The sequence below is a fragment of the Sminthopsis crassicaudata genome, chromosome 1 (assembly GCF_048593235.1).
Source record: "Sminthopsis crassicaudata isolate SCR6 chromosome 1, ASM4859323v1, whole genome shotgun sequence".
In the NCBI taxonomy this organism is placed as follows: Eukaryota; Metazoa; Chordata; class Mammalia; order Dasyuromorphia; family Dasyuridae; genus Sminthopsis; species Sminthopsis crassicaudata.
In genome coordinates this window covers 460,320,612-460,347,758 of record NC_133617.1, presented here as the reverse complement: position 1 = coordinate 460,347,758, position 27,147 = coordinate 460,320,612, and the positions used below count along the sequence as shown (strand labels likewise).

The 27,147-nt window shown below is 36.0% G+C and overlaps 1 protein-coding gene across 1 annotated transcript; it reads left to right on the top strand.

Moving 5' to 3' along the window:
* Nucleotides 1-1,153: 1,153 nt before the first annotated feature.
* On the top strand, nt 1,154-26,901 carry LOC141550460 (eukaryotic initiation factor 4A-III-like). The gene is given in 16 exon segments (XM_074281141.1): nt 1,154-1,385; nt 1,439-1,521; nt 1,634-1,716; nt 2,208-2,345; nt 3,771-3,866; nt 4,674-4,740; nt 5,082-5,144; nt 11,032-11,164; nt 13,181-13,261; nt 15,349-15,490; nt 15,881-16,019; nt 23,067-23,145; nt 23,148-23,178; nt 24,592-24,699; nt 24,789-24,916; nt 26,690-26,901. Coding segments are annotated over 16 exon segments (1,635 nt in total). The 3' UTR covers nt 26,722-26,901.
* The last annotated feature ends 246 nt before the right edge of the window (nt 26,902-27,147 follow it).

Sequence of the window (27,147 nt, the reverse complement as noted above, 5' to 3'; positions counted from 1 at the left end):
AGAAATCTGTACAGCATTTCTAGTTATTTCATTGTATCGGATTTGTCTTTCTGGGGCAGCCCATTCTCCTTCTCCCATAACCATCTGGACTGCTTCCTCAAGGTCATTTACATTGATCTTAGTTAAATAAACCCGAGCACATCTATGGACATATGCTCGGTAAGCAACATAGTCAGCAGGCTTCAATACTGTTTGCATAATTTCTGCATCATCATAGGGGAGCCAGGGGGCTACTGAAACAGAGGCAGAAATACATTTCTTTACGTAGGTGGAACCTGCCCCATACTTCTCTACAGCCTCTTTCATATCCTTTAGAAATTTATATGGGAGAGACCTGTGCGTGGTCGCCACAGTACTGTCGGCTTGTGTTTACGTGAATGCTGGAAAAGTGCCTAATGATAGACCCCACTCTTCAGGGTCGACATGTTCCCCCTCTGTTACAGCTGTCCTGAGACTTTGCGCTAGCACGCTTTGATAACTTCCTCCTCTCATGGGTGGGTCTCTATTTATCCCTACTGTACTGGTGGTGAATCTTTCTCTTGGGAAAGTTCCTTTTTTCTCCTCGCCCCTCCCTGCGGGTTTCCTTTCTTGCGACAGTGTTCCTTCCTTTTTGTGTGTTTGTTCATTATCTACATCTTTGTCCCTGGGAATTGGGTGTGTTCCATCTTTCTCAGACTCGAGGCCTGAGAACGTTCTTTTTTTCTCACGGTCATCTTCTATTCTTCTTATCTCAGGCCCGGAACTTGTTACATCAACGGGCCTCTCTGTGGTTTCCTTATCTATTCTTTTCAAACTCTCCCACGGGTACAAGGGTGGGGGTCCCTGGGAAGGCTCATCCTCACTGTCCAAACCACAGAGGGAATCTCCTACCTGAGTCTCTTGTGAATGTGAACCTTTCAATGGCAGAGGTGTAGGGTGTAAAGCTTTTCCAACCACCGTGTACATCAGAAAATCTTGTTTTGAAAGAAAATATGGGTCTTCTTTGTGGTTGGAGGCCATCTGTTGGCCAACCACTCCCCACTGGTCAGGGTCTATACCGGTGTGTTCTATCCATGGGCTGACTTGAAATATTTTTCCGACCCACTCCCTACAAGCTCTTATATTAATCTTTACCCCATTGTTCTTACATAATTTATACAATTGACAGGCGAGCATGCCTGCATCCTCCGGCTCGATACGGGTTTTTACTTGTTTCTGTCCCATTCTTCTGCCTTCTAGTGAACTATTCTCTGAGTTAGTTCAACTAGGCTATCTGGTCTTCTCAATTGCTGACCAGCAGCAATATGAGGTGAAAGAGCACAGCAATTACCTCTTCCTGGTTCCTGTGATGAGTAGACTCTTGGTCCGGCTTCGCCTTCATTCAGGTCCCTGTTCGGGCGCCAGTTGTTAGGGGCCAGGACCGGTCACAGGAAACCTCAACGGTGACTGCCTCTTCCAGCTTCCCCGACCCGACGGGGCTTTGGACGTCTCCGGCCCTCCTCGTTGAGACAGGAGGAGGGAATCACCAGACAGAGAGCCGAGGTGGATAGAACACAGTGATGTTTATTGAAGTTACAAGTCAGCAGTGTCTCCTCGAGCCTTTCCATGTTCGCTCTTTTATAATGTTTGGGGTTCTTCCGGGGTTCCTCCCTAGTTCCTCCCCGAGGGCGGAGCCAAACCCTTTAGTGCCTCCCCTGCACCTGCCCAGTTCCTGCTTCATGGCAGTTCCTGGTTCAGGCGGGTCCTGACACCAGGGCGTCTCCTTTCCACCCAGGAGGCCTAGGTCGAGAGCTCCTCACACATTATCTTCTTGTCTTTCCCTTTATACCTGGGTAATTTATCCCAGTCTTTGAGTCGACTCCCAAGTGGGCTGTCGGCTGGAATTCCCTGACTAATGTCCTGACATACATCTTTGGACTGCTTCTATCCCATTTTTACAACTTAGTCTCAAACCAAATTGTCAGCGGAGACCACCTGTCTTGCTGCGTGGTTACTTGAGAGAGAATTGTCTTAGAGAGTCCTTTCCTTGGAGCCAAAGAAGCAGTCTGAACAAAGCAATTTTTAGGAGGGCTAATCCCTTGGGTCTCCCTTGACCCAGCCAATAGGCCCCCAGACTTCCAAGCTCACCTCGAGAAACACGTGTTTGCTTAGATCACTGCTGGCTTGTCAGGACTCTATTTCTCCTTTTCGTCTTCAATTCTGCTTTTCACTGAGTATCTTTGCCTCAGGTCATTTGCCAGAGAGGGAGGGAGGCTACCCACTCAGAGCCAGGAATCACGGGAAAAACTATCTGTGGGCGCGCCTATCCCTGTTCAGGATGTGCAGCCGTCTCCACCAAAGACTCATCCCGGACGAGCCCCCAAACTGTGAGGGATAGAAAATCCTATCCAAAAATGACTTCTCAGAGACCTCTTGAAGTAAAAAGCAGAAAAGTTGTTTATTTAACAAATTCCCATGAGAATGAGCAATTACACCGGGAGGAGGGAAAGAAAGAAAGCTCACGGTAGAAGGGCTAAAGAACTAAGGGAAGATACACAGTTTTTATAGGTTCAATTGCAAAAGGATTACATCATGAGTTTGGGGAACATTAACGGATAGGTACCCCCCCCCTTCCCCACCAGTTAATTGAATGTTATCATTCATGTCAAAAATAACAGATTCTCCAGTTCAGGGAAGAAACATACATTAAACAATTAGTCGCCTAAACATTGACAGCCTGGACAGACATAAATGTCATCATATATCTCAAAGTCTAAGCAATTAGTAGCCTAAACATTGAACATACCTATGCAGGTCACAGAGACCTAGAGAAGATAGAATACAGAAAAGGAATTTAACATTGCTGTAAGTTCTTTACCATATCCTTACTTCATACTTGGTACACACACACACACACACACACACACACACACACACACACACACACACATACATTAACACTAACATTATACCGTGATGAACTATGATTTAACACTTAGCAGTATAGTAATACAGGACAATTTCAGACCCATGATGGAAGAACTATTAGGAGTCTGAATGCAGATTTAAGCATAATATTTTTAAACTTTAATTTTTTACAGTATGACTATATGGAAATGTATTTTACATGTTGCTTATATATAACCTATATCAAATTGCTCACTATCTTATAGAGAGTGGAAAAGAAAATTTGAAATTAAAAATTTTATTAAAAAATGTTTAAAATTGTCTTCACCTGTAATTGGAAAAATAAAATACTATTTAAAAGAAAAAAAAAGTTTCCTATGAAAATAATAAAATTTAAATGTTGATATTTAAAGGGAAATTAATTTCATTTATTTAGAACATTACCCATCCTAAATGATTCATTGCTTAGTAATGGCAGATAACTGAAATTATTCTTGATTGGTAGCAACATCAAATATTGGCAAATGGCTTAGCTAGGTGGTGCAGTAGATAGAGCAGCAGCCCTGAAGTCAGGAAGTTCAATTCTGATCTCAGACTTAATACTTTCTATCTGTGTGACCCTGGGCAAGTCACTTAACCTGTTAGCTTAGCAAAAACAAATAAATACTTGACAGATAGAAATCTTTATAACTAGTCCAAGCCAAGAAATAACAAATAAAGAACCTGATAACTATTTTTGTCATTGTTACAAAAATGATGTTTTGGGGGAGGGGGTAAGTTGAGGGTTTGTTTCTTGAAATTCTTGTGATATACAAACAGGTATAAATAAAAACTTAGCTTTTTAAAAAGAATATGAAGCCATGGAAAACAGAAAGATAATCATTGGATGAATGTAAAGTCTGAAGCATTTTTAAAAACTATTTTACAGGTTTTGAGAAACCATCAGCTATCCAACAGCGTGCTATCAAACAAATTATTAAAGGAAGAGATGTCATTTCACAGTAAGTTAATTTATATGGTTAATAATGAAAGAAACATTCTAGGAGAGAATTGTTAACTTCTTCACTTTTGAGAAAAGTTTTACTCAATTTTGATAAAATTTTAGCCAGCTTTCTCTTTTTAATTTAACTACAGATTTATTTTACTTTTCTAATTACTCTCTGGTAAAGGATTTTTATATGTTTGCTTCCACAAGATTTGTTTAGTTTTTATTTAGCACTTCCTAAGTGGCAATTCCAACTATTTAATTTCTAAAATCTTTATTTCTTGTTTGCTTAATTTATTAACAAAATACTTTTATGTAACTTTTATTTCAAGAGGATTTTCATTCATATGTTGAAAACAAAGATACTATTTTAGAACCATAACCATTCATTGTTTGTGCATAAGTAGTTGATGCTAACTTATTTTGCCAATTCTCTTAGCTTAAAAAAAAAAAAAAAAAAAAAAAAAAAAGGTATAAGTCCCCAGACATTTTATATAGCTTTGGGTTATAAAGTATAAAAAAATTTACATTTTAAAAAAGATATTTAAGGCAATTTACTACTTCTCATAGTATATGTAGAATAATACTTATTACCCAATAGAATTGTATGTTGAATATGTTTTAATGGTAATTATTTTACAATGTGGATTGAAGTAAATGGTCATTGAGAGGTCACTTCTAACTTTAAAATTTGTTATTTAAATACAGAAATAAGAAAACTGAAATGTTGAACTTTCTTTTTTTTGTTATTGGAATAACATTGAAATAATTGAAAATTTTCTTATGCACAAAAAACTGACTTAAAATGTTTATGCCTTTACAGGTCTCAGTCTGGTACAGGCAAAACAGCAACATTTAGCATTTCAGTTCTCCAATGTTTGGATATTCAGGTAGAATATCACCTTTTAAATATATTCTGTTATCTATTAAAATATAACAAAACATTTTCAGACTTAAAAATTAAATACTTTTTTTCTTAATTTACAGTTTTCCAGGAAAGAACAAGAAGCTTTTTAAAAATTTCTTGTTCTACTTTAGGTAATTGGAATTAAAATATTTGTAATATGTTATCTGTTATTCTATATTTGTAAAATTTGTCTCTTTTGGAAATAAAATATAAAATAAGGCACATAGCTAAAATGTTGACATCTGGGTTTTGAGATTCTAAAACCTGCATTCAGAGTACTAAGAGCTTTATGGTGTTTTCTAAGTTAAGTTTTTGTTTTAACAGGTTCGAGAAACCCAGGCTTTGATATTAGCCCCAACTAGGGAATTAGCTGTCCAAATTCAAAAGGTGAGAACTCTGAGAAAAGTCAATAAATAAGCAATTAAGTTTTTTGTAATTCTGGTTATAAATGTAGCTGCTAAATTTATCTTCCAATTGCACTTTTCTTTCCCCAAAAAAGAACATCTAATTTTTTTGTGATCCCTATCAGTTGCTATATATTATTATGCATTTATCAATAGGCCTGTTGTTTTATATTACTAGTTCATAAAATGCCTTGGGTTTTTTTTTTTTCCCATAAAAAAATGGGAGTGTGGAAAGTAAAGTCAAATGGTTATTTATTTATTTGTTTGTTTGTTTTTTTGTTTGTTTATTTTGAGGCAATTGGGGTTAAGTGACTTGCCCAGGGTGACACAGCCAGGAAGTGTTAAGTGTCTGAGACCATATTTGAACTCGGGTCGTCCTGACTTCAGGGCTGGTGCTCTATCCACTGCACCACCTAGTGGCCCCAGTCAAATGGTTATTAAACGAAAAATGTGTTGTATTTATGTCTTTAAAATAGCTGTGTGTGCATACTTGGCATAACACCATGCTATTTATAATTAAAAGTTGAATTCTAAAAAGCAAACAAAAAATTTTGCTTTTTGTGGATGAAATTTATGTAATTCTCCACAATCTTTGAAATATCTTGGAAAATAAGATGCTGCTAAACCAGAGAAGGACAAATAATATAACTTAAAATTGAGGAAAATATACTCTTCAAGCAAGAGGTCAGTATGCTTGACTTCAAATTCTGGAAAAATTCTAGAACTTATAATTAAAACAGTCATTGGTGAAGAGGAAGAGTTTGTGTCAGACTATCCATTCTTCTTGGCTATGTGAGGAAGATTTTACATAATTCCTAAAATTCAGTATTCTTTCAGTCTCCTGCTAATCTTATAGATAAAATAGAAAGATAAACTAGTACAGCTAGGTAAATTTGGATTGATGGATTGACTATCTCCAAAGAGCAATTAATGATTTGTTGTCACCTTGGAAAGAAGTATTTAATGAAATAATGAATGGATCTGTATTTTAGACCTATAGCAGTTAACATTTTGATTAATTAAACACTTAGATAAAAAAATAGATAGCTTGAGTATTAAATTTGTAGATTGATGCCAAAGTAGAAGGTACAGCTAGCTAATCATTGTGTGACAGTCAAGATAATGCAAAGTCTTGACATTGTAAACCGAACAGAAAATGGTGAAATTTAATTGGGATAAGTGTCTTACATATGAGTTAAACAATTTCATAAATGTAAGATGGAAAGTATTATTGAGGAAGAAACTTTAAGTAACAAAGTGTCAATGTCTAGCACTGCCCAGAGTAGCATCTTTGAGAAGACAGAAGTCTTGGCAGCTCTGATTGCTGGTGGTGTTGTAGGGCTCCTGTTTGCCATCTTCCTGGTCCTGCTGCTGATCTACCAAATGAAAAAGAAGGCAAGGTTATGAAAAGAGATGTTAGGTGTAAAGGGCTAGTACTGAAAAAATGCACTTGGATAATGGAGCATGTGAGACTAATTGCCAGTTGGACAATTCTCTATTAACATGTTTGAAGGTTGACCCTCCCCAACTATTCTGTGCTGACTTGATTGATGGGACAAAGAAGGGGAAGTGACTTATGTAGGTGGAGTAGGAGGAGGAAACTGAGGCATTCTCCTGGCGGTGGAGAGAGGGGAAGGTGGTGTGGAGATTACTAGAATAAAGACTTTTGATTAGCCTGACTCTGGCTGATTTCTGGGAAGACAGCGTTCCAGCAGTTAGGATTACTAGGTGCTAACTCGGTTGTGTAGTTTAGCATGGTACTTAACAATTCTCTAGCTCACACCTTTAGTTCACACCTTTGGTTCAAACCTTTAAAGGAGTTTACACCTTTAAAAGGAGCTTGCTCATTGGTCTGTAAGAAATTCTCACAAGCCCATGGAAATACCCACAAGCCCATTCTCTGGGAGGATAAAAGGAGCCAACATTGAGTCTAGAGGCATTCTGGAAGAAGTTAGAGTCTGGAAGGGTCAGTCTGGATTGGGTCAAGGACAAGACTTCCCAGGAGAACTTCAGGGAAGCTGGAGGAAATTCAGAGCCAACATTCAGGAAGAAGGGGATTCGAGATTCTATCTTTGTGCTGACTGGAGGCTTTGGATTCAGAGGTAGCTAGAGACTGAAGCTGGCTGGAAAGATTCTGACAGGAAAAGATTCAAGACTTTGAAAGAGCCAATACAGAACTAAAGCCAAGACTGCCTCCCTAGAAGCTCCCCAAGAGATCTCCCAGAGAACAATCGCAAATCTAGAGACAACAGAACATAATATTTTGGAGCCCAACGTGGGGCAAGGACTTTTGCTTATCCTGACTCTGGCTGATTCTAAGCTCTTAAGGGAGCTAGCCCGATCTTGACATTTTGGCACCCAAACAGGGACAGACACAATCCTCATTCCAGTGGAAAAGCCTCCAATCCAGAGCTCAGTGGAAAAGTCTCTCTGACCCAGAAATAAGCGTGAGTAATAAGGAAACTTTGTTAAAGAGCTAAAGTAGAATTTCAGTGAAATGGGGCAAATTTTTAGAAAACAGCCTTCTGTTTCTGTTCAAGGAAAATGTTTAGAGAGCATTGTCAATGCTATGAAAAGCCAAGGATTGATTATAATTTTGGAGGAGATCACTGAACTTTTAAAAACTGTGCAGGTCATATGTCCTTGTTTTTCTCTGGAAAAAGAATTGGATCTAGAGGAATGGAAATTAGTAGGAGAGGAACAAAATGGGCCTAACTCAATTTCCAAAGACACATTTCAAACATACAATATAATTCAACTGGCTTTAGGAAATTATATAAGTTATAGAATAAGGAAAAATAAGGAGGAGCAAAAGGGAGAGGTGTCAGCTAAATTAGGTGAAAAGGTTGAATCAGATAGCAATGGAGTTAAGTACAGTTCTGAGCAATAGGAGCATTTCCCATATCCTCCTTCAATTAACCCTTCAGGGATGGAGAGAGAAGGAGTAGGGGAAGAGGCAGACACACAAACAGAATCACCTGTTAAGCAGCCTATGACAAGATTAGAAAAAAGCATCGGTTAAGGCTAAGAGAGAGGGATAGGATGTAAGTGATTTTATACAAGCATATCCTGTGATTGAAGAGATTGATTATTTACTCCTTTAGATTTGAATAAAATTAAGGATCTGAAAAAAGGGTGTACTATTTATGGGCTACATCCTCTTATGTTAAAATGTTACTAGATAGTTTGTCTTATGAAGTCATAACCCTGAATGATTGGAAATCCATAGCAAGGACATGTCTAGAACCTGGACAAAACATGCTGTGGCTTGCAGAGTTTCATGAATTATGCAGGATTCAAGACAGACACAATATGGAACCAGGAGTTAACACACAATTCACTTTTGACCAACTAGCAGGTGAAGGTCAGTATGTCCCCGGACAGAAAGATCAAGGGGAAGCTTTCACAAAAATAGAACAAGGTCCCAATGAACCTTTTGCGAATTTTGTGGGACATCTGCAAACTGCTGTCAAAAGAACTATTGGAGAAAATGCAGCTACAGAAATAATGACTAGACATTTGGCTATGGAAAATGCCAATGAGAGTTGCAAAAGAATTATATGGGGACTAGACAAAGATGCTCCTTTAGAGGAGATCATAAGATTGTGCTTCAGTTGGGGACAAATATTTTTTACACCCAGACTATGATGAACATGGAAAGACAGGGTCCCTTCTGGCAAGGGTCTAGAGAAACTCGTTGATATTTTCAATGTGGAAAAGTTGGACATCTAAGAGCTCAGTGTAGATATGGAGATAGAGTGAGAAAACAGGCTGAGAGAAGACCTAAAACTCCATGTCCAAAATGTCACAAGGACTTCCACTGGGCCTCAGAATGTAGATTGATCCAGGGAAATGAGAGGCTGAGTCCAGCTCCAAGATATTGATAGTGGGGCATGAAGACAACTGAGTTAGCACCTAGTAATCCTAACAGATAACAGTTCTGGGGAAAGACTGGAGGTTTCATTAGATTGAAAAATCAAATTGATAAGCAATTTTAAAAAATGCTATTTGCATTTTTTGGTTGCTTCAAGAGTGATATAGAGTCTAAAACTAGGAGGGGTGCTCTTCTTTCTTTGGACAGACAACTTCTGGAGTATTTTCATTTCTGTGTCATATTTTTAGGAAGTACATTAATAAAGAGAATTTCTTGAGGCTACTGATTTAGGGCCATGAGCTCCTAAAACCATCTCATTTCACAGTAAGAAAACAGGCCCAGAGATGTTAACTCCCAAAGCCACAAATAGGGCATACTGGTAGTAAGAAAGAAAGCATTTGGGTCCAGCCTCCTGTCTTCAAATTTAGCATCTTGACATTGCCATGCTATATGAAGATGGGTTAAAAGAAATTAAGATGCTTAGTCTGCAGAGGAGTTTACTTGGGAAGGACAGGAAAGGAGTAGTAATAATTGTCTTAAGGTATTTGAAAGAAAGGAGAATTAAGTTTCTTCTTTTGGTCCTAGAGAACAGAATTAGCAATGGGTAGAAGTTTTAAAGTAGTAAGTTTAGGTTTGATGTAAGGAGGGGGAAAAAACCTTCATAAGAATTGGGCTACCAAAAGTATAAAGAGATTCCTGTTGAGTCAGTGGATTTTCTCTTACTGGATAGGTTGTAGAAGGAATTCTTGTTTATATATGGTGTTGGACTAGGTGGTTTGTGAGATGGATGCATCATAAAGACTAAATAGCTACTGCTTTAGAGGTAGTCAGCATTTATTAGGTGTTAGAAGAGCCAAAAAAAAAAAGTCTGTTCTTAAGGTGTAATATTCTTCTCTAAAATATAATCTCTCATTGGGGTTTCCTTGGGGTCTCTGGAGGCAGCCTTAGTTTCAGTTCAGTAATCACAAGTGCAGGCAGGGATTAAAGTCCAAATCCTTTATTGTATCCTTCAAAGTCTTGTCTCCTTCACTTGGGGCTCTGCTAGTTTTTCTGGAGGCCTATCTCTCTTCTTGATTCTGAGAGGCCTGCCTTCTCTGGCTTCTGAATCTCCTTGACTCCCAAGGGTTTGTGCTACAGCCTCCAGCCACAATAAAGGTGGACAATGGAATGAATCTGTCTTAGCCTCTGAGAGCTTCTAGTGCACCTGTCTTTCTGGCCCTGAGAACTTCTAGCTTATATGCTCCACACTGAGTATACACTAATCATTATATCACTAGGAAATCATTATTTGTTGTAGGATTAAATCAATGCTAAACTAGACTTAACCATTGTCTCCTCAATTCCACTTAGTACTTTGTTTCAAGTTCTGGCCCATAACATCTCCTTGTAGGATTAAATCAAATGTACTGAACCATGCTAAATTAGATAACTATTGTCTCTATCATTTCCACTGACTTAGTGCCTTGTAAGAATCCTTTGTTTCAGGTTGAGAGTTCTGGCTCATAATATTAAGGACCTCACAATATAATGATGTAATAATTTCAAGGCAGTGTGTTATACTGGAAAGACTGCTGAACTTGAAGTCATGGTGTTTGAGTTTGAATCTGAATTCTGCTTCTGTGTGATTTTGGACAAGTCTTCTGATCTCAGTTTCCTTTTTGGTAAAATGAAGCAATTTTGGGGCAGCTAGATGGCACAGTGGATAAAGCACTAGCCTTGAAGTCAGGAGGAGCTAGAGGTCAAATCCAACTTCAGACACTTAACCATTTCCTAGTTGTGTCACCGTGGGCAAGTCATTTAACCCCAGTTACCTCACACACAAAAATTTTAAAAGTGAAGCAATCGAACTAGATGATTTTTAAGGCCTCTTCCAGCTCTACTATTCTAGAATAGGAACAATCTATTTTTGAATTTAGTAAACTTAAAAGTTTATCTTTATAGAGGTTGTTTGGAAATATAAAGCAGTTAAGCTAATCTTATTCTCTCTTGTATTCAGGGTCTGCTTGCTCTAGGTGATTACATGAATGTCCAATGTCATGCCTGTATTGGGGGGACAAATGTTGGTGAAGATATCAGGAAATTGGATTATGGGCAGCATGTTGTTCCTGGTACACCAGGTCGTGTATTTGGTAAGCATGTCATACCATTCCAGTTTTCCTCCATGGTAGTGGTTGTTGTTTTTTTTTTAATCTTTTCATGATCCCTACCATCCTTTGAAGCTGTCATCTTATTTTGTTGTTCTTGTCAAAGCCAAACTCCTAGAAAAATAATTTGTTGCCTCTTCTCATTCATATTACAACCTTTATAAACTCTTTCCCAACTAATCAGAAAATTGAAGTTGTTTTTTTTAAGTTATCAATTTGTTTTTAAAATAATTTTAGTAGTATTTTGATTTTATATCATCGTTTAAAATTTACAGATATATTCTCCTACTAGCAACTCATGGGACCAAAAAATACTTATCAAAATAGATTATCACCTGAGTGGCAGCTTATGTATGATGTTACTACCCCTCCCCCCTTCCTCCAAATCCCCATTCCCTGCTCTTCATCTCTTCTTCAGAACTAAGTTTGATAGTTATAATTATACTGTTCAATTTACCAGATTTTTTTCCCCTTCCACTTACATTTTTGTAATCATTTTAAGTGATTTCCTTTTTCTGATTATTCTGTATCATTTCATGTTTTTCTAAGCTCTTATGTTTTTTTAGTGCAAAATTTCAATAAATCATTATAAGAAAAGCCTAAAACATTAATAATTTGTTTATAGACATTTCCCAATCAATGGGCTCTGTTTTAAGTACTGTTACAAAAAGTAGTAATAAAGATATTTTGACCTTTCTATCTAATCTCTTTTGGGTATATGCTTAGCAGTGGGATCTTACATCAGGAAAGTAGCCATTCTACTTACTTTCTTTTTTTAAGCACAATTTCAAATTACTTTCTGGATTATTTGCCTCAAATAATTGTTTCACTGAGTCTATATTGTGCCTATCTTTCCAACATTGATTATTCTTGTTTTTTGCTATTTTGGCCAATGTGTCTGAGTTAAGCCTCCACTGTTTTGATTTGCACTTAATCTATTGTTAATGTTTTAAAACAAATTTTCATAGATTTTTAGTAACTTAAAATTCTTGTTATAGAAAAATTTTTATATCCTTTGACCCAAGAGAAAGTAGGTAACCAGAGAGTGAAAACAAAAATGGAAAGGATAAGGTACTCTACTGTGGAACTAAGGAAAGAAAGACAAGAGAACCCACTACACAGAAATATGTATGTATGCATACATACATACCTCAGCATGTCCAAAAGAAAATTATTCTTCCTTCAAATCTTACCATTCTTTTAGTCAACCAAGTTCACAACTTCAAATTCAGAATCAATTCTTGTGTCATGCTTCACTCCATATATCCATTCAGTTATCAAATCTATCCATTCCCACAATATTCTCAAATATAATTCATGTCTTTTTTTACACTTAGGCATTCATTACTCTATCTCAAATCCTTGTCGTTTATAATCTGGACTACTGATAACATCTATAATTGGTTCTTCTACTTAATGTTTTTCTTTTTTGTTTAGCATTTAAAACCCTTTACAACCTAACTTAAACTTAACATCAGCCTTTTATAGATTACTCTCCTTCAAGCACTGTTCAGTCCAGCTAACTCCATTTCTTCTCTCCATGCCTTTGTACAGACTGCCTGGCATGCACTCATTTCTTACCTCCATTTCCTAGAATCCCTAGTTTCTTTCTGAGTTCTACTGAGGTACTTCTACAGGAATCTTTCCTATATATCTTTAAACTGTTGTATTCCCCTAAAAACATTTTTCCTCTCTCCTCCTGTCCCTCACCCCCTCCCTCACTCTCTCCCTCCCTTGTGTGTATGTTTTGTATGTTGTCTCCCATGATAAATCATAAACCTCCTGAGGGCAGAGACTATTTCCTACCTTTGTCTTGTCAGTAACCTATGCAGTGCCTGTCACATAATAGGCCATTGATAAGTGCTTATTAATTGATTGATTAATTATTTCACAGATGAACTTATTGGTTAATCAGCTAAAATGTTATGTTTATATATGGTTTTACATGGAATAACAAGGACAAAATTATTTCTCAGTATCTTTTTTATACTGATATTGTAGATATGATTCGTCGCAGAAGTTTAAGAACCCGTGCTATCAAGATGTTGGTTTTGGATGAAGCTGATGAAATGCTTAATAAAGGTATGCTTGGTCAAAGGTAAAAAACTATGCTTTACTCTGAATTTGAACAAGTATTTAATAACTTACATCTTGAAAAGTAGTATGGGTTAATTAGGGAAATAAATCCTTGGGTTACTTGGAGGGGGATGAGACTGTCATACCAGAAATATATGGTCCTTTCTGGTCAGATTTAGTTTTGTTACCTCAGGTGGCTAAAAACATAGAGGTTTTCATTTTAATTCGGATTTACATTACTTGCATTTTATTTCAATCCTGTATGTTATACCCCTAATGCTAGCTAGTCTTTTTGGAAATGTTATTCCAAAAGAGTCATTGGGCTTTGGAGTACATAGAGATTGGTATAAATATTGGAAGAACAACTTAACAGATTCCCTGGTGATAGTTGGTCATAGTATTATTATCTTGCAGTGTGAAGGACAACACATTTAATTTTGTTGATTTACCCTAATGGGATATAGTAAAATCTATATTTAGGTATTTTTAGTATCTATTTTAGTTTTTGGCTTGCAAATTCATCTATTTAACATTTTTCCCAATAAACTTTGCTACTTTACCTCAGGACAAAAATAGCTCTTATGATTCTGTTTTATTTATTTATACCTAACTAAAGGTAAATAGAGAAAGGAAGAATAATGGAAAAGTCTCAGAAGAAGTGAAAGAAAATGGGATGAGAATCATAATCTTAGCAAAAAAGAAAGATGCTTCCTTAGGAATGCCTCTAGAAGGAAATGTTAGTCTAAGAATGAAGGCAATAGGATTGCAGGGCTTTAAGACTGTGGGAAAAGATTGGATGTCCTGTAGTGAGGAAGTTACTAGAGAATTAACAAGAGATAAAAGAATTTGTCACGTAGAACCCAACTGAGGTTAAAGAGCATAAATTTGTGGTGGATTCAGTCAACCAGCCCCAAGACTAATGGTTTTCACTTCCTCTAGATCTTGGGCACTTAGAACATTCAGAATCATGGAAGAGCTTTGTTGCTATTACTTTGTTGCATTTCAGATAACATTGGCTCTAAGAATCAGATATAGGATCTTTGGGTAAATGATGGTTGGGGGGAGGGGGTGATGTTTGGTAAAGATTCAACTGTACATTTGCTTAAGAAAAAATTTCATTTTGCTTACTGTAGAAAAAGTACTAGACTTAAAGTTGGGGGGAGGGAGGGAAGAAGGGTAGTATTCTTGTCTAAGTACTGCTCCTGAATATCTTTTTACCTTAAAAGACATTTAACCTCCCTGGACCTTAGATAGGTTACATGGCCTGTTTTGGAAAAAATGCTTGATAGGCATTTAGGGTGTTTGTGTTCAAATCTGAGCTCTGCCACTAAAATCACTTATCTATCATAGATGACCTCTCTTTCTTTCCAGTTCAAAATGCCTGCTTAACTATCGTTTTACAGTTGAGAAAAGTTAGGCCTCAAAAGATTATGTGCATTGCTGGTGGTCACACACTTAAGATTATAATCTGGGTTTAAGTGCTTTTACCTCAGTCTGCCTTAAGAGACTTGGCTCTCTTATCTCTTCTACAAATTATATATCAGAAGTGAAAGATGTAAAAATTTGTTTTAGCTTTTTACCTTGAAGGGACCCTAGAATTATCTGGTTATGCCAAGTACTTATTATGTTTACTGCTACATTACCATGGCTAAATCACTTACCTCTCCTTGGCTTTCAGTTTCCTCATCTTTAAAATAATGAGATAGGCCTAGAAGTCCTCAAAGTCCCTTTCAGGTCTATAGATGCACCATGAAGCACAGTAACAATTATGGTGCTTATTTACATATATAATTTCTTCCATTTGTATTATAAAACTAGTAAAAGTTCATTTATGCTCAATCTGTTGCGTATATTATTCTTGGTTATCTCCTCACAAAGTTTTTGATCTCTATCTAGTTTTACAAGTTTGGGGAACTCTAACCAATGGAGATCAATTCATCTTTAGAGAGTCTCTTGGGGTACCATGGGAAAAGAGGTGATTTGTTCATAGGTCACAAACAGTTAGGATGTAGCAGATAAAGAACTCAAAATCATTACACTCAACAAATATGAGAAGAAATATTACTCCTGAATAATTTTATTTCTCTTAATAGGGTTCAAGGAACAAATTTATGATGTGTACAGATACCTGCCTCCAGCTACTCAGGTGGTTTTAATCAGTGCTACATTGCCTCACGAAATTTTAGAAATGACTAACAAATTCATGACTGATCCAATTCGAATCTTGGTAAAACGGTAAGTGATCTTGGAATTAATTTTCCTGGGTTAGTACAGTATACAAATCCATTAATGATTTAGGTCATTTATTATAATTATTACCATTAACTGTGTAATATTCATTGGCGTTTTTGTTTTTGTTTTTTGTTTTTTTTTTAATTAAAATTGGGAGAATTCTCCTGGTTGTTCATCTAATCTAGTTCTAATGTCAAATAGTTAATCTTGCACCTTTATATAAGGTAGTAAAATATACAATAGTAAAAATTATTATGATATTGACATTTTTCTTTTGCTACTTAGCGAGGTGAAGGTCAGTTCATATTATGGTAGTGTATTGATAAGAGATTTTTGCAGAATTAAATCAGTTATTAAAAAGTTTTATGAAATTTTTTTAAACTCTTCTTTAAGTGATGAATTGACTCTTGAAGGAATCAAACAATTTTTTGTGGCAGTGGAAAGGGAAGAATGGAAATTTGATACTTTATGTGATCTTTATGATACCTTGACCATCACTCAAGCAGTCATCTTTTGTAATACCAAGAGGAAGGTATAGTAATCACATCTTGCGTAGTTGTGAAAAAATGGGAGTGGAGTTCATTACTAATTTAGATTATGATGTGCAGAGGAATAGGAAATTGTTTCTTAGTTTGCTATTATAAAATGCATCCAATTTTATCTAACTTTGAGGTGTGGGGATTCAGTATTTATCCTAAAAGCAATGTTGCAGTGAAAAATCCATTAACCTTTGCTTTGTGAGCTGTGTGATAGTTGATTCCAATCTTCTTTTCCTAGTGAGTTGAAAATACTCATTTGAGAGGCATTCAATGAAGTGAACTGTATTCTACTTCGTTTCAGAATAAGGAAAATATTGAGGGGCAGTAGTTTTATTTTTCTTTTTTTTTTTTTTTTTTTTATATTTATTTTTATTTTATTTTATAATTATAACATTTTTTGACAGTACATATGCATGGGTAATTTTTTACAACATTATCCCTTGCACTTACTTCTATTCAGATTTTTTCCCTTCCTCCCCCAAACCCCTCCCCCAGATGGCAAGCAGTCTTATATATGTTAAATATATTACAGTATAATTTAGATACAATATATGTGTGTAGAACCGAATTTTTTGTTGCACAGGAAGAATTGGATTCAGAAGGTAAAAATAACAGTTTACATTCATTTCCCATTGTTCCTTTTCTGGATGTAGCTGGTTCTTTCCATCATTAATCAATTGGAATTGGATTAGCTCTTCTCTATGTTGAAGAAATCCACTTCCATCAGCATACATCCTCGTACAGTATCATTGTTGAAGTGTATAATGATCTTCTGGTTCTGCTCGTTTCACTCAGCATCAGTTGATGTAAGTCTTTCCAAGCCTCTCTATATTTCTCCTGTTGGTCATTTCTTATAGAACAATAATATTCCATAACATTCATATACCATAGTTTACCCAACCATTCTCCAATTGATGGACATCCATTCATCTTCCAGCTTCTAGCCACTATGAAAAGGGCTGCCACAAACATTTTGGCACATACAGGACCCTTTCCCTTCTCTAGTAGTTCCTTGGGGTATAAGCCCAGTAGTAGTATGGCTGGGTCAAAGGGTATGCACATTTTGATAACTTTTTGGGCATAATTCCAGATTGCTCTCCAGAATGGTTGGATTCTTTCACAACTCCACCAACAATGCATCAGTGTCCCAGTTTTCCCACAGCCCCTCCAACATTCATCGTTATTTGTTCCTGTCATCTTAGCCAATCTGACAGGTGTGTAATGATACCTCAGAGTTGTCTTAATTTGCATTTCTCTGATCAATAGTGATTTGGAACACTCTTTCATATGAGTGGAAATAGTTTTAATTTCATCATCTGAAAATTGTCTGTTCATATCCTTTGACCATTTATCAATTGGAGAATGGCTTGATTTCTTATAGATTAAAGTCAATTCTCTGTATATTTTGGAGATGAGGCCTTTATCAGAACCTTTAACTGTAAAAATTTTTTCCCAATTTGTTACTTCCCTTCTAATCTTGTTTGCATTAGTTTTGTTTGTGCAGAAACTTTTTAATTTGGTGTAATCAAAATGTTCTATTTTGTGATCAATAATGGTCTCTAGTTCTCCCTTGGACACAAACTCCTTCCTCCTCCACAAGTCTGAGAGGTAAACCATCCCATGTTCCTCCAATTTATTTATGATTTCGTTCTTTATGCCTAAATCTTGGACCCATTTTGATCTAATCTTAGTATGTGGTGTTAAATGTGGGTCCATGCCTAGTTTCTGCCATACTAATTTCCAGTTTTCCCAGCAGTTTTTGTCAAATAATGAATTCTTATCCCAAAATTTGGGATCTTTGGGTTTGTCAAAGATTAGATTGCTATTTTTATTCACTATCTTGCCCTGTGAACCTAACCTATGCCACTGATCAACTAGTCTATTTCTTAGCCAATACCAAATGGTTTTGGTGACTGTTGCTTTATAATATAGCTTTAAATCAGGTACACTTAGACCACCTTCCTCTGACTTTTTTTTCATTAGTTCCCTTGCAATTCTCGACCTTTTATTCTTCCAAAAGGATTTTGTTGTTATTTTTTCTAGGTCATTAAAATAGTTTCTTGGGAGTCTGATTGGTATAGCACTAAATAAATAGATTAGTTTGGGGAGTATTGTCATCTTTATTATATTCGCTCGGCCTATCCAAGAACATTGAATGTCTTTCCAATTATTTAAATCTGACTTTATTTTTGTGGCAAGTGTTTTGTAATTTTGCTCATATAATTCCTGACTCTCCTTTGGTAGATATATTCCCAAATATTTGATACTATCGACTGTTATTTTGAATGGAATTTCTCTTTGTATCTCTTGCTGTTGGATTGTGTTGGTAATGTATAAAAATCCTGAGGATTTATGTGGATTTATTTTGTATCCTGCGACTTTGCTAAAATTCTGAATTATTTCTAATAGCTTTTTAGCAGAGTCTTTGGGGTTCTCTAAATATACCATCATGTCATCTGCGAAAAGTGACAATTTGATTTCTTCATTTCCTACTCTAATTCCTTGGATCTCTTTCTCGGCTCTTATTGCCAAGGCTAGAGTTTCTAGTACTATATTGAATAGTAATGGTGATAGTGGGCAACCTTGTTTCACTCCTGATCTAACAGGGAAAGGTTCTAGTTTATCACCATTACATATGATGTTTACTGAAGGTTTTAAATATATGCTCCTTATTATTTTAAGGAATAGTCCATTTATTCCTATACTCTCAAGAGTTTTTAGTAGGAATGGATGTTGGATTTTATCAAATGCCTTTTCTGCATCTATTGAGATGATCATATGGTTTTTATTAATTTGATTATTAATATGGTCAATTATACTAATAGTTTTCCTAATATTAAACCAGCCCTGCATTCCTGGTATAAATCCCACTTGGTCATAGTGTATTATTCTGGGGATGATTTTCTGAAGTCTATTTGCTAATATCTTATTTAAGATTTTAGCATCAATATTCATTAAGGAAATTGGTCTATAGTTTTCTTTCTCAGTTTTCGATCTACCTGGTTTAGGTATCAGTACCATGTCTGTGTCATAGAAGGAATTTGGTAGGACTCCTTCAATCCCTATTTTTTCAAATAGTTTACATAGCATTGGAGTTAGTTGTTCTTTAAATGTTTGGTAGAATTCACCTGTAAATCCATCTGGTCCTGGGGACTTTTTCTTAGGAAGTTGGTTAATAGCTTAGTCTATTTCTTTTTCTGAGATGGGACTATTTAGACTACTTACTTCTTCCTCTGTTAATCTGGGCAAGCTATATTTTTGAAGGTATTCTTCCATTTCATTTAAGTTATCAAATTTATCGGCATAAAGTTGAGCAAAGTAGCTCCTAACTATTGTTCTAATTTCCTCTTCATTAGTGGTGAGTTCACCCTTTTCATTTTCAAGACTATCAATTTGCTTTTTCTCTTTCCTTTTTTTAATCAGGTTTACTAAGGGTTTGTCTATTTTGTTGGTTTTTTCATAAAACCAACTCTTAGTTTTATTAATTAATTCAATAGTTTTTTTACTTTCAATTTTATTAATCTCACCTTTTATTTTTTGAATTTCAAGTTTTGTGTTTGTCTGGGGGTTTTTAATTTGTTCCTTTTCTAGCAATTTTAGTTGTAAACCCAATTCGTTGGCCCTCTCTTTCTCTATTTTATGCAAGTAGGCCTGTAGAGATATAAAACTTCCCCTAATTACTGCTTTGGCTGTATCCCACACATTTTGGTATGATGTCTCATTATTGTCATTTTCTTGGGTGAAGTTATTAATTATGTCTATGATTTGCTGTTTTACCCAATCATTCTTTAGTATAAGATTATTTAGTTTCCAATTATTTTTTGGTCTATTTTCCCCTGGCTTTTTATTAAATGTTATTTTGATTGCATTATGGTCTGAAAAGGATGCATTTACTATTTCTGCCTTACTGCATTTGATTTTGAGGTTTTTATGCCCTAGTATATGATCAATTTTTGTATAGGTTCCATGAACTGCTGAGAAGAAAGTATATTCCTTTCTGTCTCCATTTAGCTTTCGCCAAAGATCTATCATATCAAACTTTTCTAGTATTCTATTTACCTCTTTGACTTCTTTCTTATTTATTTTGTGGTTTGATTTATCTAATTCTGATAGTGCAAGGTTGAGATCTCCCGCTATTATAGTTTTGCTATCTATTTCCTCTTGCAGCTCTCTTAATTTCTCTTTTAAGAATTTAGATGCTGCACCACTTGGTGCATACATGTTTAATATTGATACTGCTTCACTATTGATGCTTCCCTTTAGCAGGATATAATGCCCTTCCTTATCTCTTTTAATTAGATCAATTTTTGTTTTTGCTTGATCTGAGATGAGGATGGCTACTCCTGCTTTTTTGGTTTTGCCTGAAGCATAATAGATTCTGCTCCACCCTTTTACTTTTAGTTTGAATGTCTCATCCTGTTTCAGGTGTGTTTCCTGTAAACAACATATAGTAGGATTCTGACTTTTAATCCAGTCTGCTAACTGCTTCCTCTTTATGAGGCAGTTTGCCCCATTCACATTTATGGTTAGAAGGACTAATTCTATATTGCTTGCCATCCTATTAACCCCTGCTTATGCTTTTCCCCTTTCCTTCCCTTTTACCCTCCTATCCAGTATTAAACTGGTAAACACCACTTGCTTTTCACAGCCCTCCCTTTTTAGGATCCCTTCCCCACCTTAAAGATCCTCCCCTTATTTTATCCCTTTTCCTCGAAATTACTGTATTCCCTTCCCCTTAGCTTACTCCTTCCCTTTCACTTTTCAATGAAGTGGAAGAAGTTTCACCATAAATCGAATATGTCTATTGATACACGCTATGTTCATCTCCCTCCTTTCTTTCTCTCAGATATAATAGGTTACCTTTGCCTCTTCATGAGATGTAGTACCACCACTTTATACTTTTTTATGATATAATCTCCTTTCCACCTCTAGTTTCTAAGACAAATTGTACATATGTTCTTTACATATTTTTTTGACAGAAGTATAGTTCTCAAGATTTCTTTTTACCTTTTTTAGAAGTCTCTTGAGTTCTGTATTTGAAGATCAAACCTTTTATGTAGGTCTGGTTTTTTCATCAAAAATAGATGGAATTCATTTATTTCGTTAAATGTCCATCTTCTTCCCTGGAAAATGATGCTCATTCTTGCTGGGTAAGTCACTCTTGGCTGCATACCAAGTTCCTTAGCCTTTCGGAATATCATGTTCCAGGCCCTGCGTTCTTTTAATGTGGACGCTGCTAGATCCTGTGTTATCCTTATTGTGGATCCTCCATATCTGAATTGTTTTTTTCTAGCAGCTTCCAATATCTTTTCCTTTGTCTGATGGTTCTTGAACTTGGCCACTATATTTCTTGGCGTTTTGATTTTAGGGTCCCTTTCAGTAGGTGATCGATGAATTTTCTCAATGTCTATTTTACCCTCTGTTTCCAAAACGTCTGGGCAGTTCTCTTTGATAATTTCCTCGAAAATGGTGTCCAAGCTCTTTTTTTCCTCCCATTTTTCAGGGAGTCCGATTATTCTCAAATTGTCTCTCCTGGATCTGTTTTCCAGGTCTGTTGTCTTTCTGGTAAGGTACTTGACAGTCTTTTCAATTGTCTCATTTCTCTGGTTTTGCTTGACTCCCTCTTGGTTTCTCCTTGAGTCATTCATTTCTACTTGTTCCAGTCTAATTTTCAATGATGTATTTTCTTCACTCACTTTTTTTATATCTCTTTGTAATTGTCCAATTGAGTTTTTATCTTCTATGGAATTTTTTTCCATTGTATTTTTTAGAGAGCTGATTTCTTTTTCCAGCTCTCTAATCCTGTTTTCCTTGGAGTTGTTTACCTTTTCCAGCTCACTAATTTTGTTTCTCAATGATTTGATTTCTTTATCCATTCTGTCTTTGAATGCATGGGATGACTTCTCCAGGCTCTCTTGCCAAGCTTCCCTTTCCTTTTCCCATTTCTCTTCCAGCTCTCTTGTGAGAGCCTTTTTGATTTCCTCTATGAGGTTCTTTTGTATTGAGGAGCAGCTTATATCCCTCCCAGGGGATACATCTGGGGACATTCTGTTCCTAGTCTCTTCAGCATTTGAAGTCTGCTCCCTCTCCACACAGAAGCTGTCAATGGTTAGAGCCCTTTTGATTTTTTTGTTCATTTTGTCAGAGTAGGAATCAAAGAAAACAAACTGACAAGAGAAACAATTGGTCTGTTTTGCGGGGGGTAGGGCTGGATGGTATTAATGGGCTTCCTCTACAGACTGGGGGTAGGGCAGCAGAGAGCCACTAACAGAACAGCAATGACTGTACTGAGTCTGCGCTCTGAGGCTCCGAGAACGCACCGAGTCAGTCCAGGTGGGGGTTGGGGGTGGCCGGGCTCTGAGAGACGCTGGCTTTCTGGGGTTTTAATCTTCACCTCCAGTGTTTACACCCTCTCCACCGCTCCTGGCTTGCTGCCAAGACGGAGCATCCACACTGGGGCAAAAGCCCTTTCACAAAAACGACAGAGATCACACCCCTCCCCCTCCGGTCTGAGCTGTGTGAGCTGCCTGTCTTGCTCTGGCTGTCTGCCCTCAGTCTGCGCCCAGTCTGATTGACCCTCCCCCGAACAAACACAGACCTTTTCTGGCGACTTTCAAGGATGTCTTCTCTTGGTGATAATTTGTGGATTTCTTTCTGGGTCAAGCATTAAGTCAGAGGCTTGTCATGAAGTAAGTTCTGAGAGAAAACGAGGAGCTCAAGCAGCTGTCTGCCTCCACGCCGCCATCTTGGCCGGAAGTCAGTTTTATTTTTCTGTAAAAAATAAATTATCAGACCACAAAATTCTGTGGCGCTTACATGAGGTCTCAGGTTTCACAAAATAATGATCTAATTGGCAATAGCTGGACAAAATGACATTTTTAATTTGAATACAGTTTTATTTGTAAGGAATGATTTTTTTTATCTACTGTTCTTTTAATGATTCTGCTGCTTGTTAAACTAACATTGATTTAAAACCTCAGATTTGATTAAACCATATATCTAGTAACTTACTAATCTTTTTCTGATTATTTTGCTTATAGGTAGACTGGCTGACTGAAAAGATGAGAGAAGCCAACTTCACTGTTTCATCGATGCATGGAGATATGCCCCAGAAAGAGAGTCTATCATGAAAGAGTTTAGATCTGGTGCAAGGTTAGCATAATTCAATAAAAATGCTGTGATTAGGGCAACCTTAAAAGTAGGGTATAATGTCATTGCTTATGTAGTGTGATTTAAGGCACCTCCTAAGAAGCTCTTAATGTTTCAGAATACTACCAACATATCACAGTATCTAATATTTTCAGTTCAGGAGATCTCTTTGCCTTGTCTTTTGGATTAACACATTGATGTGCTCAGGAATCCTTTTTTAAGATACTCTGCAGCAACAAAGATGGATAAAGTCACAAATCTGTTCATGCTATATCCTAGGTTGTTATTCAATAAATTTTAAATGCATACCACAAATAAGGCCCACAAATAAGTATGGATGTGAAATGAGGAATAAAATCTGCAAGATAAAAATCAGTCAGGAATTAGCAGGAAAACATGCTAGTCCCTGTGGGAAACATGGATTTAATAATTTGAGGGTGAGAGCTAGTAAGGTGGAAATTTTGCAATAAGAAGTCCTTGAGGTACTAAAGGATACCATGAGATCAATTTGACACCTTGGCATGATGTAAGGTTATAAAAAAGAATAGAAGAATGTTAAACTTCATAATTTGACCTGATGTCAGGAAGAGTTGAATTCAAATCTAGTGCTAGACACTAAATAGCTGTGTGACTCTGGGCAAATCAATTAATCTCTTTTGTCTCACTTTCCTCATCTATAAAATGAGTAATGATAGCACCTACTTCCCAGGATTGTTGTGAGAAGATCAAGTGAGATATTTGTAAAGATCTTTGTAAACTTTAAAAGCATGATAAAATTGCTATGATGATGAAGAAGAAAATTACGCTTAAGACCAGTACATGTTGTTATTTTTTTCCTTTATTGCCTAAATTGCCTGTGTTTTAATTCTCAACTTTTATACTTTTTGAAAGTTATTTTTCCGTTTTCCTTCAAAATGATGTAACCAGCAGAAAATTATGTGAAGGGATCATGAGGATTTGAATTTTTGAAAAACAATTAGGAGACAGTTTGTGTATATATCTGTAGTGATGGATTGAAAGAAACAAAATAAAATCCTGTTTTTCCATTGTTTAGTAAAAACAATCAGGAAATAAAAGGAGACTGGTACTGAATAGTTAAATTCAAAAGGAATCTAATATGTCATAGAGCAGGAATAGGCAAATAAGAATTTGTTAGGTGATGTTCTAGAGGCATAGTAAAAAAAACAAAACAAAACAAAACAAAAACTTGGATAGCTTTCTCTCCACTTTTTCTAAAACTTAGTTTCAAGTGTGCTGCATGTCTTCACCAAATTAAGGTTAGCAATATTGTAGGAGTGTGGTGGAAGAGTTATTTTTTTAAACTATTTGTCAAGTAATAGTAGTACAGATCAACCAATGTTTATGTTAAGGCTAATAATATTTTACGTGACTAATTTTTTTTTCTTTTTTTTGTAGCCGAGTACTCATTTCTACAGATGTCTGGGCCAGAGGATTAGATGTTCCTCAAGTCTCTCTAATCATTAACTATGACTTACCCAATAACAGAGAATTATACATACACAGGTACTTGAATGTGCTTTTAAAAAATTATTTTCTCATTGATACATTTACTGAATAATTATAACTAATTCTTTTTTGTTTTCTTCTTGAAGAATTGGGAGATCAGGTCGATATGGCCGAAAGGGTGTTGCAATTAATTTTGTCAAGAATGATGATATCCGTATTCTCAGAGATATTGAACAGTACTATTCGACACAAATTGATGAAATGCCCATGAATGGTAAGTATATCATGAAGTCAACTTCAATATAAATTCTGTATTCCTGATTTATGGTGTAGGATATTATTTTGAGATTTTTAGAAAAATGTAGTACTGATATCTAATTATTATACATTTTATTCACTTTTTATGTTAGTAGCTTTATTTCATTTCTATCTCATTTTTATTTTAGTTGCTGATCTTATCTGAGGAAACAACTTTGAAGACCAGTTGGAGTCTATTTTCTTAGTTTTATATTATATTTGGAAGTTGGAAAACTTACTGTCTGCCATATAAGTACAATTTTTATTTAATAAGAGGGTTTATTTGTATTAAACTCTCTTCACCCAGCTCCTGTCCCACAAACTGCTTTGTGAAATTTCTGCCTGCCTGTGTGTAAATTATGCATTAAGTATATTCACATAAACTCCAGTTGACTTCTCTTCTTTTAAGGTTTAGCAATTATCGTAGTAGAGAAGATGTATTATAAAAGTACACATTATACCTTTTATGATGATTGCTACACACAGTATGGAATTCTACTACTTTGGTTGGTTTGGTAATTTAAAAAAAAAAATGGAGCTGGTCTTCCCATAGACTTGCAGTCTTTGTAACCTCAGGCAAGATTTAGCTTCTTTAGATTTGAGTTTCCTCATGAAGATCACCTTGTCAGTGTCCCTCAGTCATTTCTCTCTAAAGTCTTCTAATCTCTGTACCCTGAGTTCTCATGAGTTGAGGGTCTCTCTGCTGAGAAGAATCTCTTATTCCACTAGCCAGACAAGGAACTTCCCTAAATAACCAGTAAAGCTTCTTAGAAAAAAATTGTTGGTTTTTCAACTCAAAACCCAGTGTTTTGCTCAAGTATCACATGAGTATTTGAATCAAGATTACCGTTTTTTTCTAACTCTTCTGAGATCATGATCTGCTCTATTATCTTGAAGTATTGCCTGGTACATGGGATAATTAAATGATTTCATTGTGTTTCAGAGGCAGAATTTAAATCTAGGTCATAGCCAGTTTAATTAGAACATAGAGTTTATAGAGAAAAATAATGTGAAATAATCATAGAGAAGTAGATTAGCAAGATTGTGAAATACTTTAAAAGCCAAACAAAGGAGTTTGTTTATATGTTTTCTCCTAGAGAAGGGAGGAAACCCTGGGAGCTTCTTCAGAGTGAAATAACATAATCAAGGAGATTAATTAAAAGAAGTTATTGTAATGGTCCAAGGAAAAGATGATGAATGAATAAAAAAAAAGTATGTTAAATGTTTAATATGTGCAAAGTTCTATATCAAGTGCTAGGGATAGAAATAGGGGGAAAATGGTCTTTACTCAAGGAACTCCCATTCTAATAGGGAAGTTGTAAAATGGATATCAACCTAGAAGTCATATGGAAAGATCCAAAGGTCTTTAGAGAACTGCAGCAAATCAGATACTGCTGCATCTTCAGTATCATTTCAATTGACAAAATTTTATCAATTTTTGATGATAAACATTTGATTATGTCAAGGACTTTGTGATAGGAACTTTTTTGTCCAGTTCTTCAAACAGGTATTACTTCTGCAAAAGGCGTATTGCAGCACCTGCACAGAAATAGTTGATAGGTCCCAAGTTCACAAGGATTTGTATTCACCTGCATGCTGGCTTTGAAGACTAATTTAGTGATAAAGTTGATACTCTGGGGTAAGGCAGGGTGATATTGCTACTCCTAGGACTTGGGCTTAACTGCCTATTGGGGATGTTGGAGTATTGAACCTGTTGTCCAGAGCTTACTCTCCTGTATGATGATTGCAGGGACTAGGCTGAGAGGTATGATGAATACCTGAGTACTAGAGTGATTGTGGAGATGAGAGAATGGCAGTGAAAGATTGAATCAACAAAACTTCAGAACTTATTGGATAAAAGGTAAAAGTTGATTATGATTTTAAGGTTGTGAATTTCACTTTCAACAGATAAAGTTAAGATAGAAGTGTGAATGGAATGAATGTAAGGAAGGGGGCAAAGGATTTGGCTGGAAAGAATGAATTCATGATCTATTGCATAGAAATGATAATTAATCAACGTTACCTGATGAAAGCCCAGAACTACTCCTGGTGTTGGTGGACCATGGATAATGATTGCTATCAAAGAAAATGATTTGCCTTCAGTGCTTTGAGCAGCATCTAAAGATGATGCATGATTACCCAGAACTGGAATATCAAAAAGAAATACACAGTTTCTTAACAAAGAAACCCCTATAGAGTGGTCCTAGC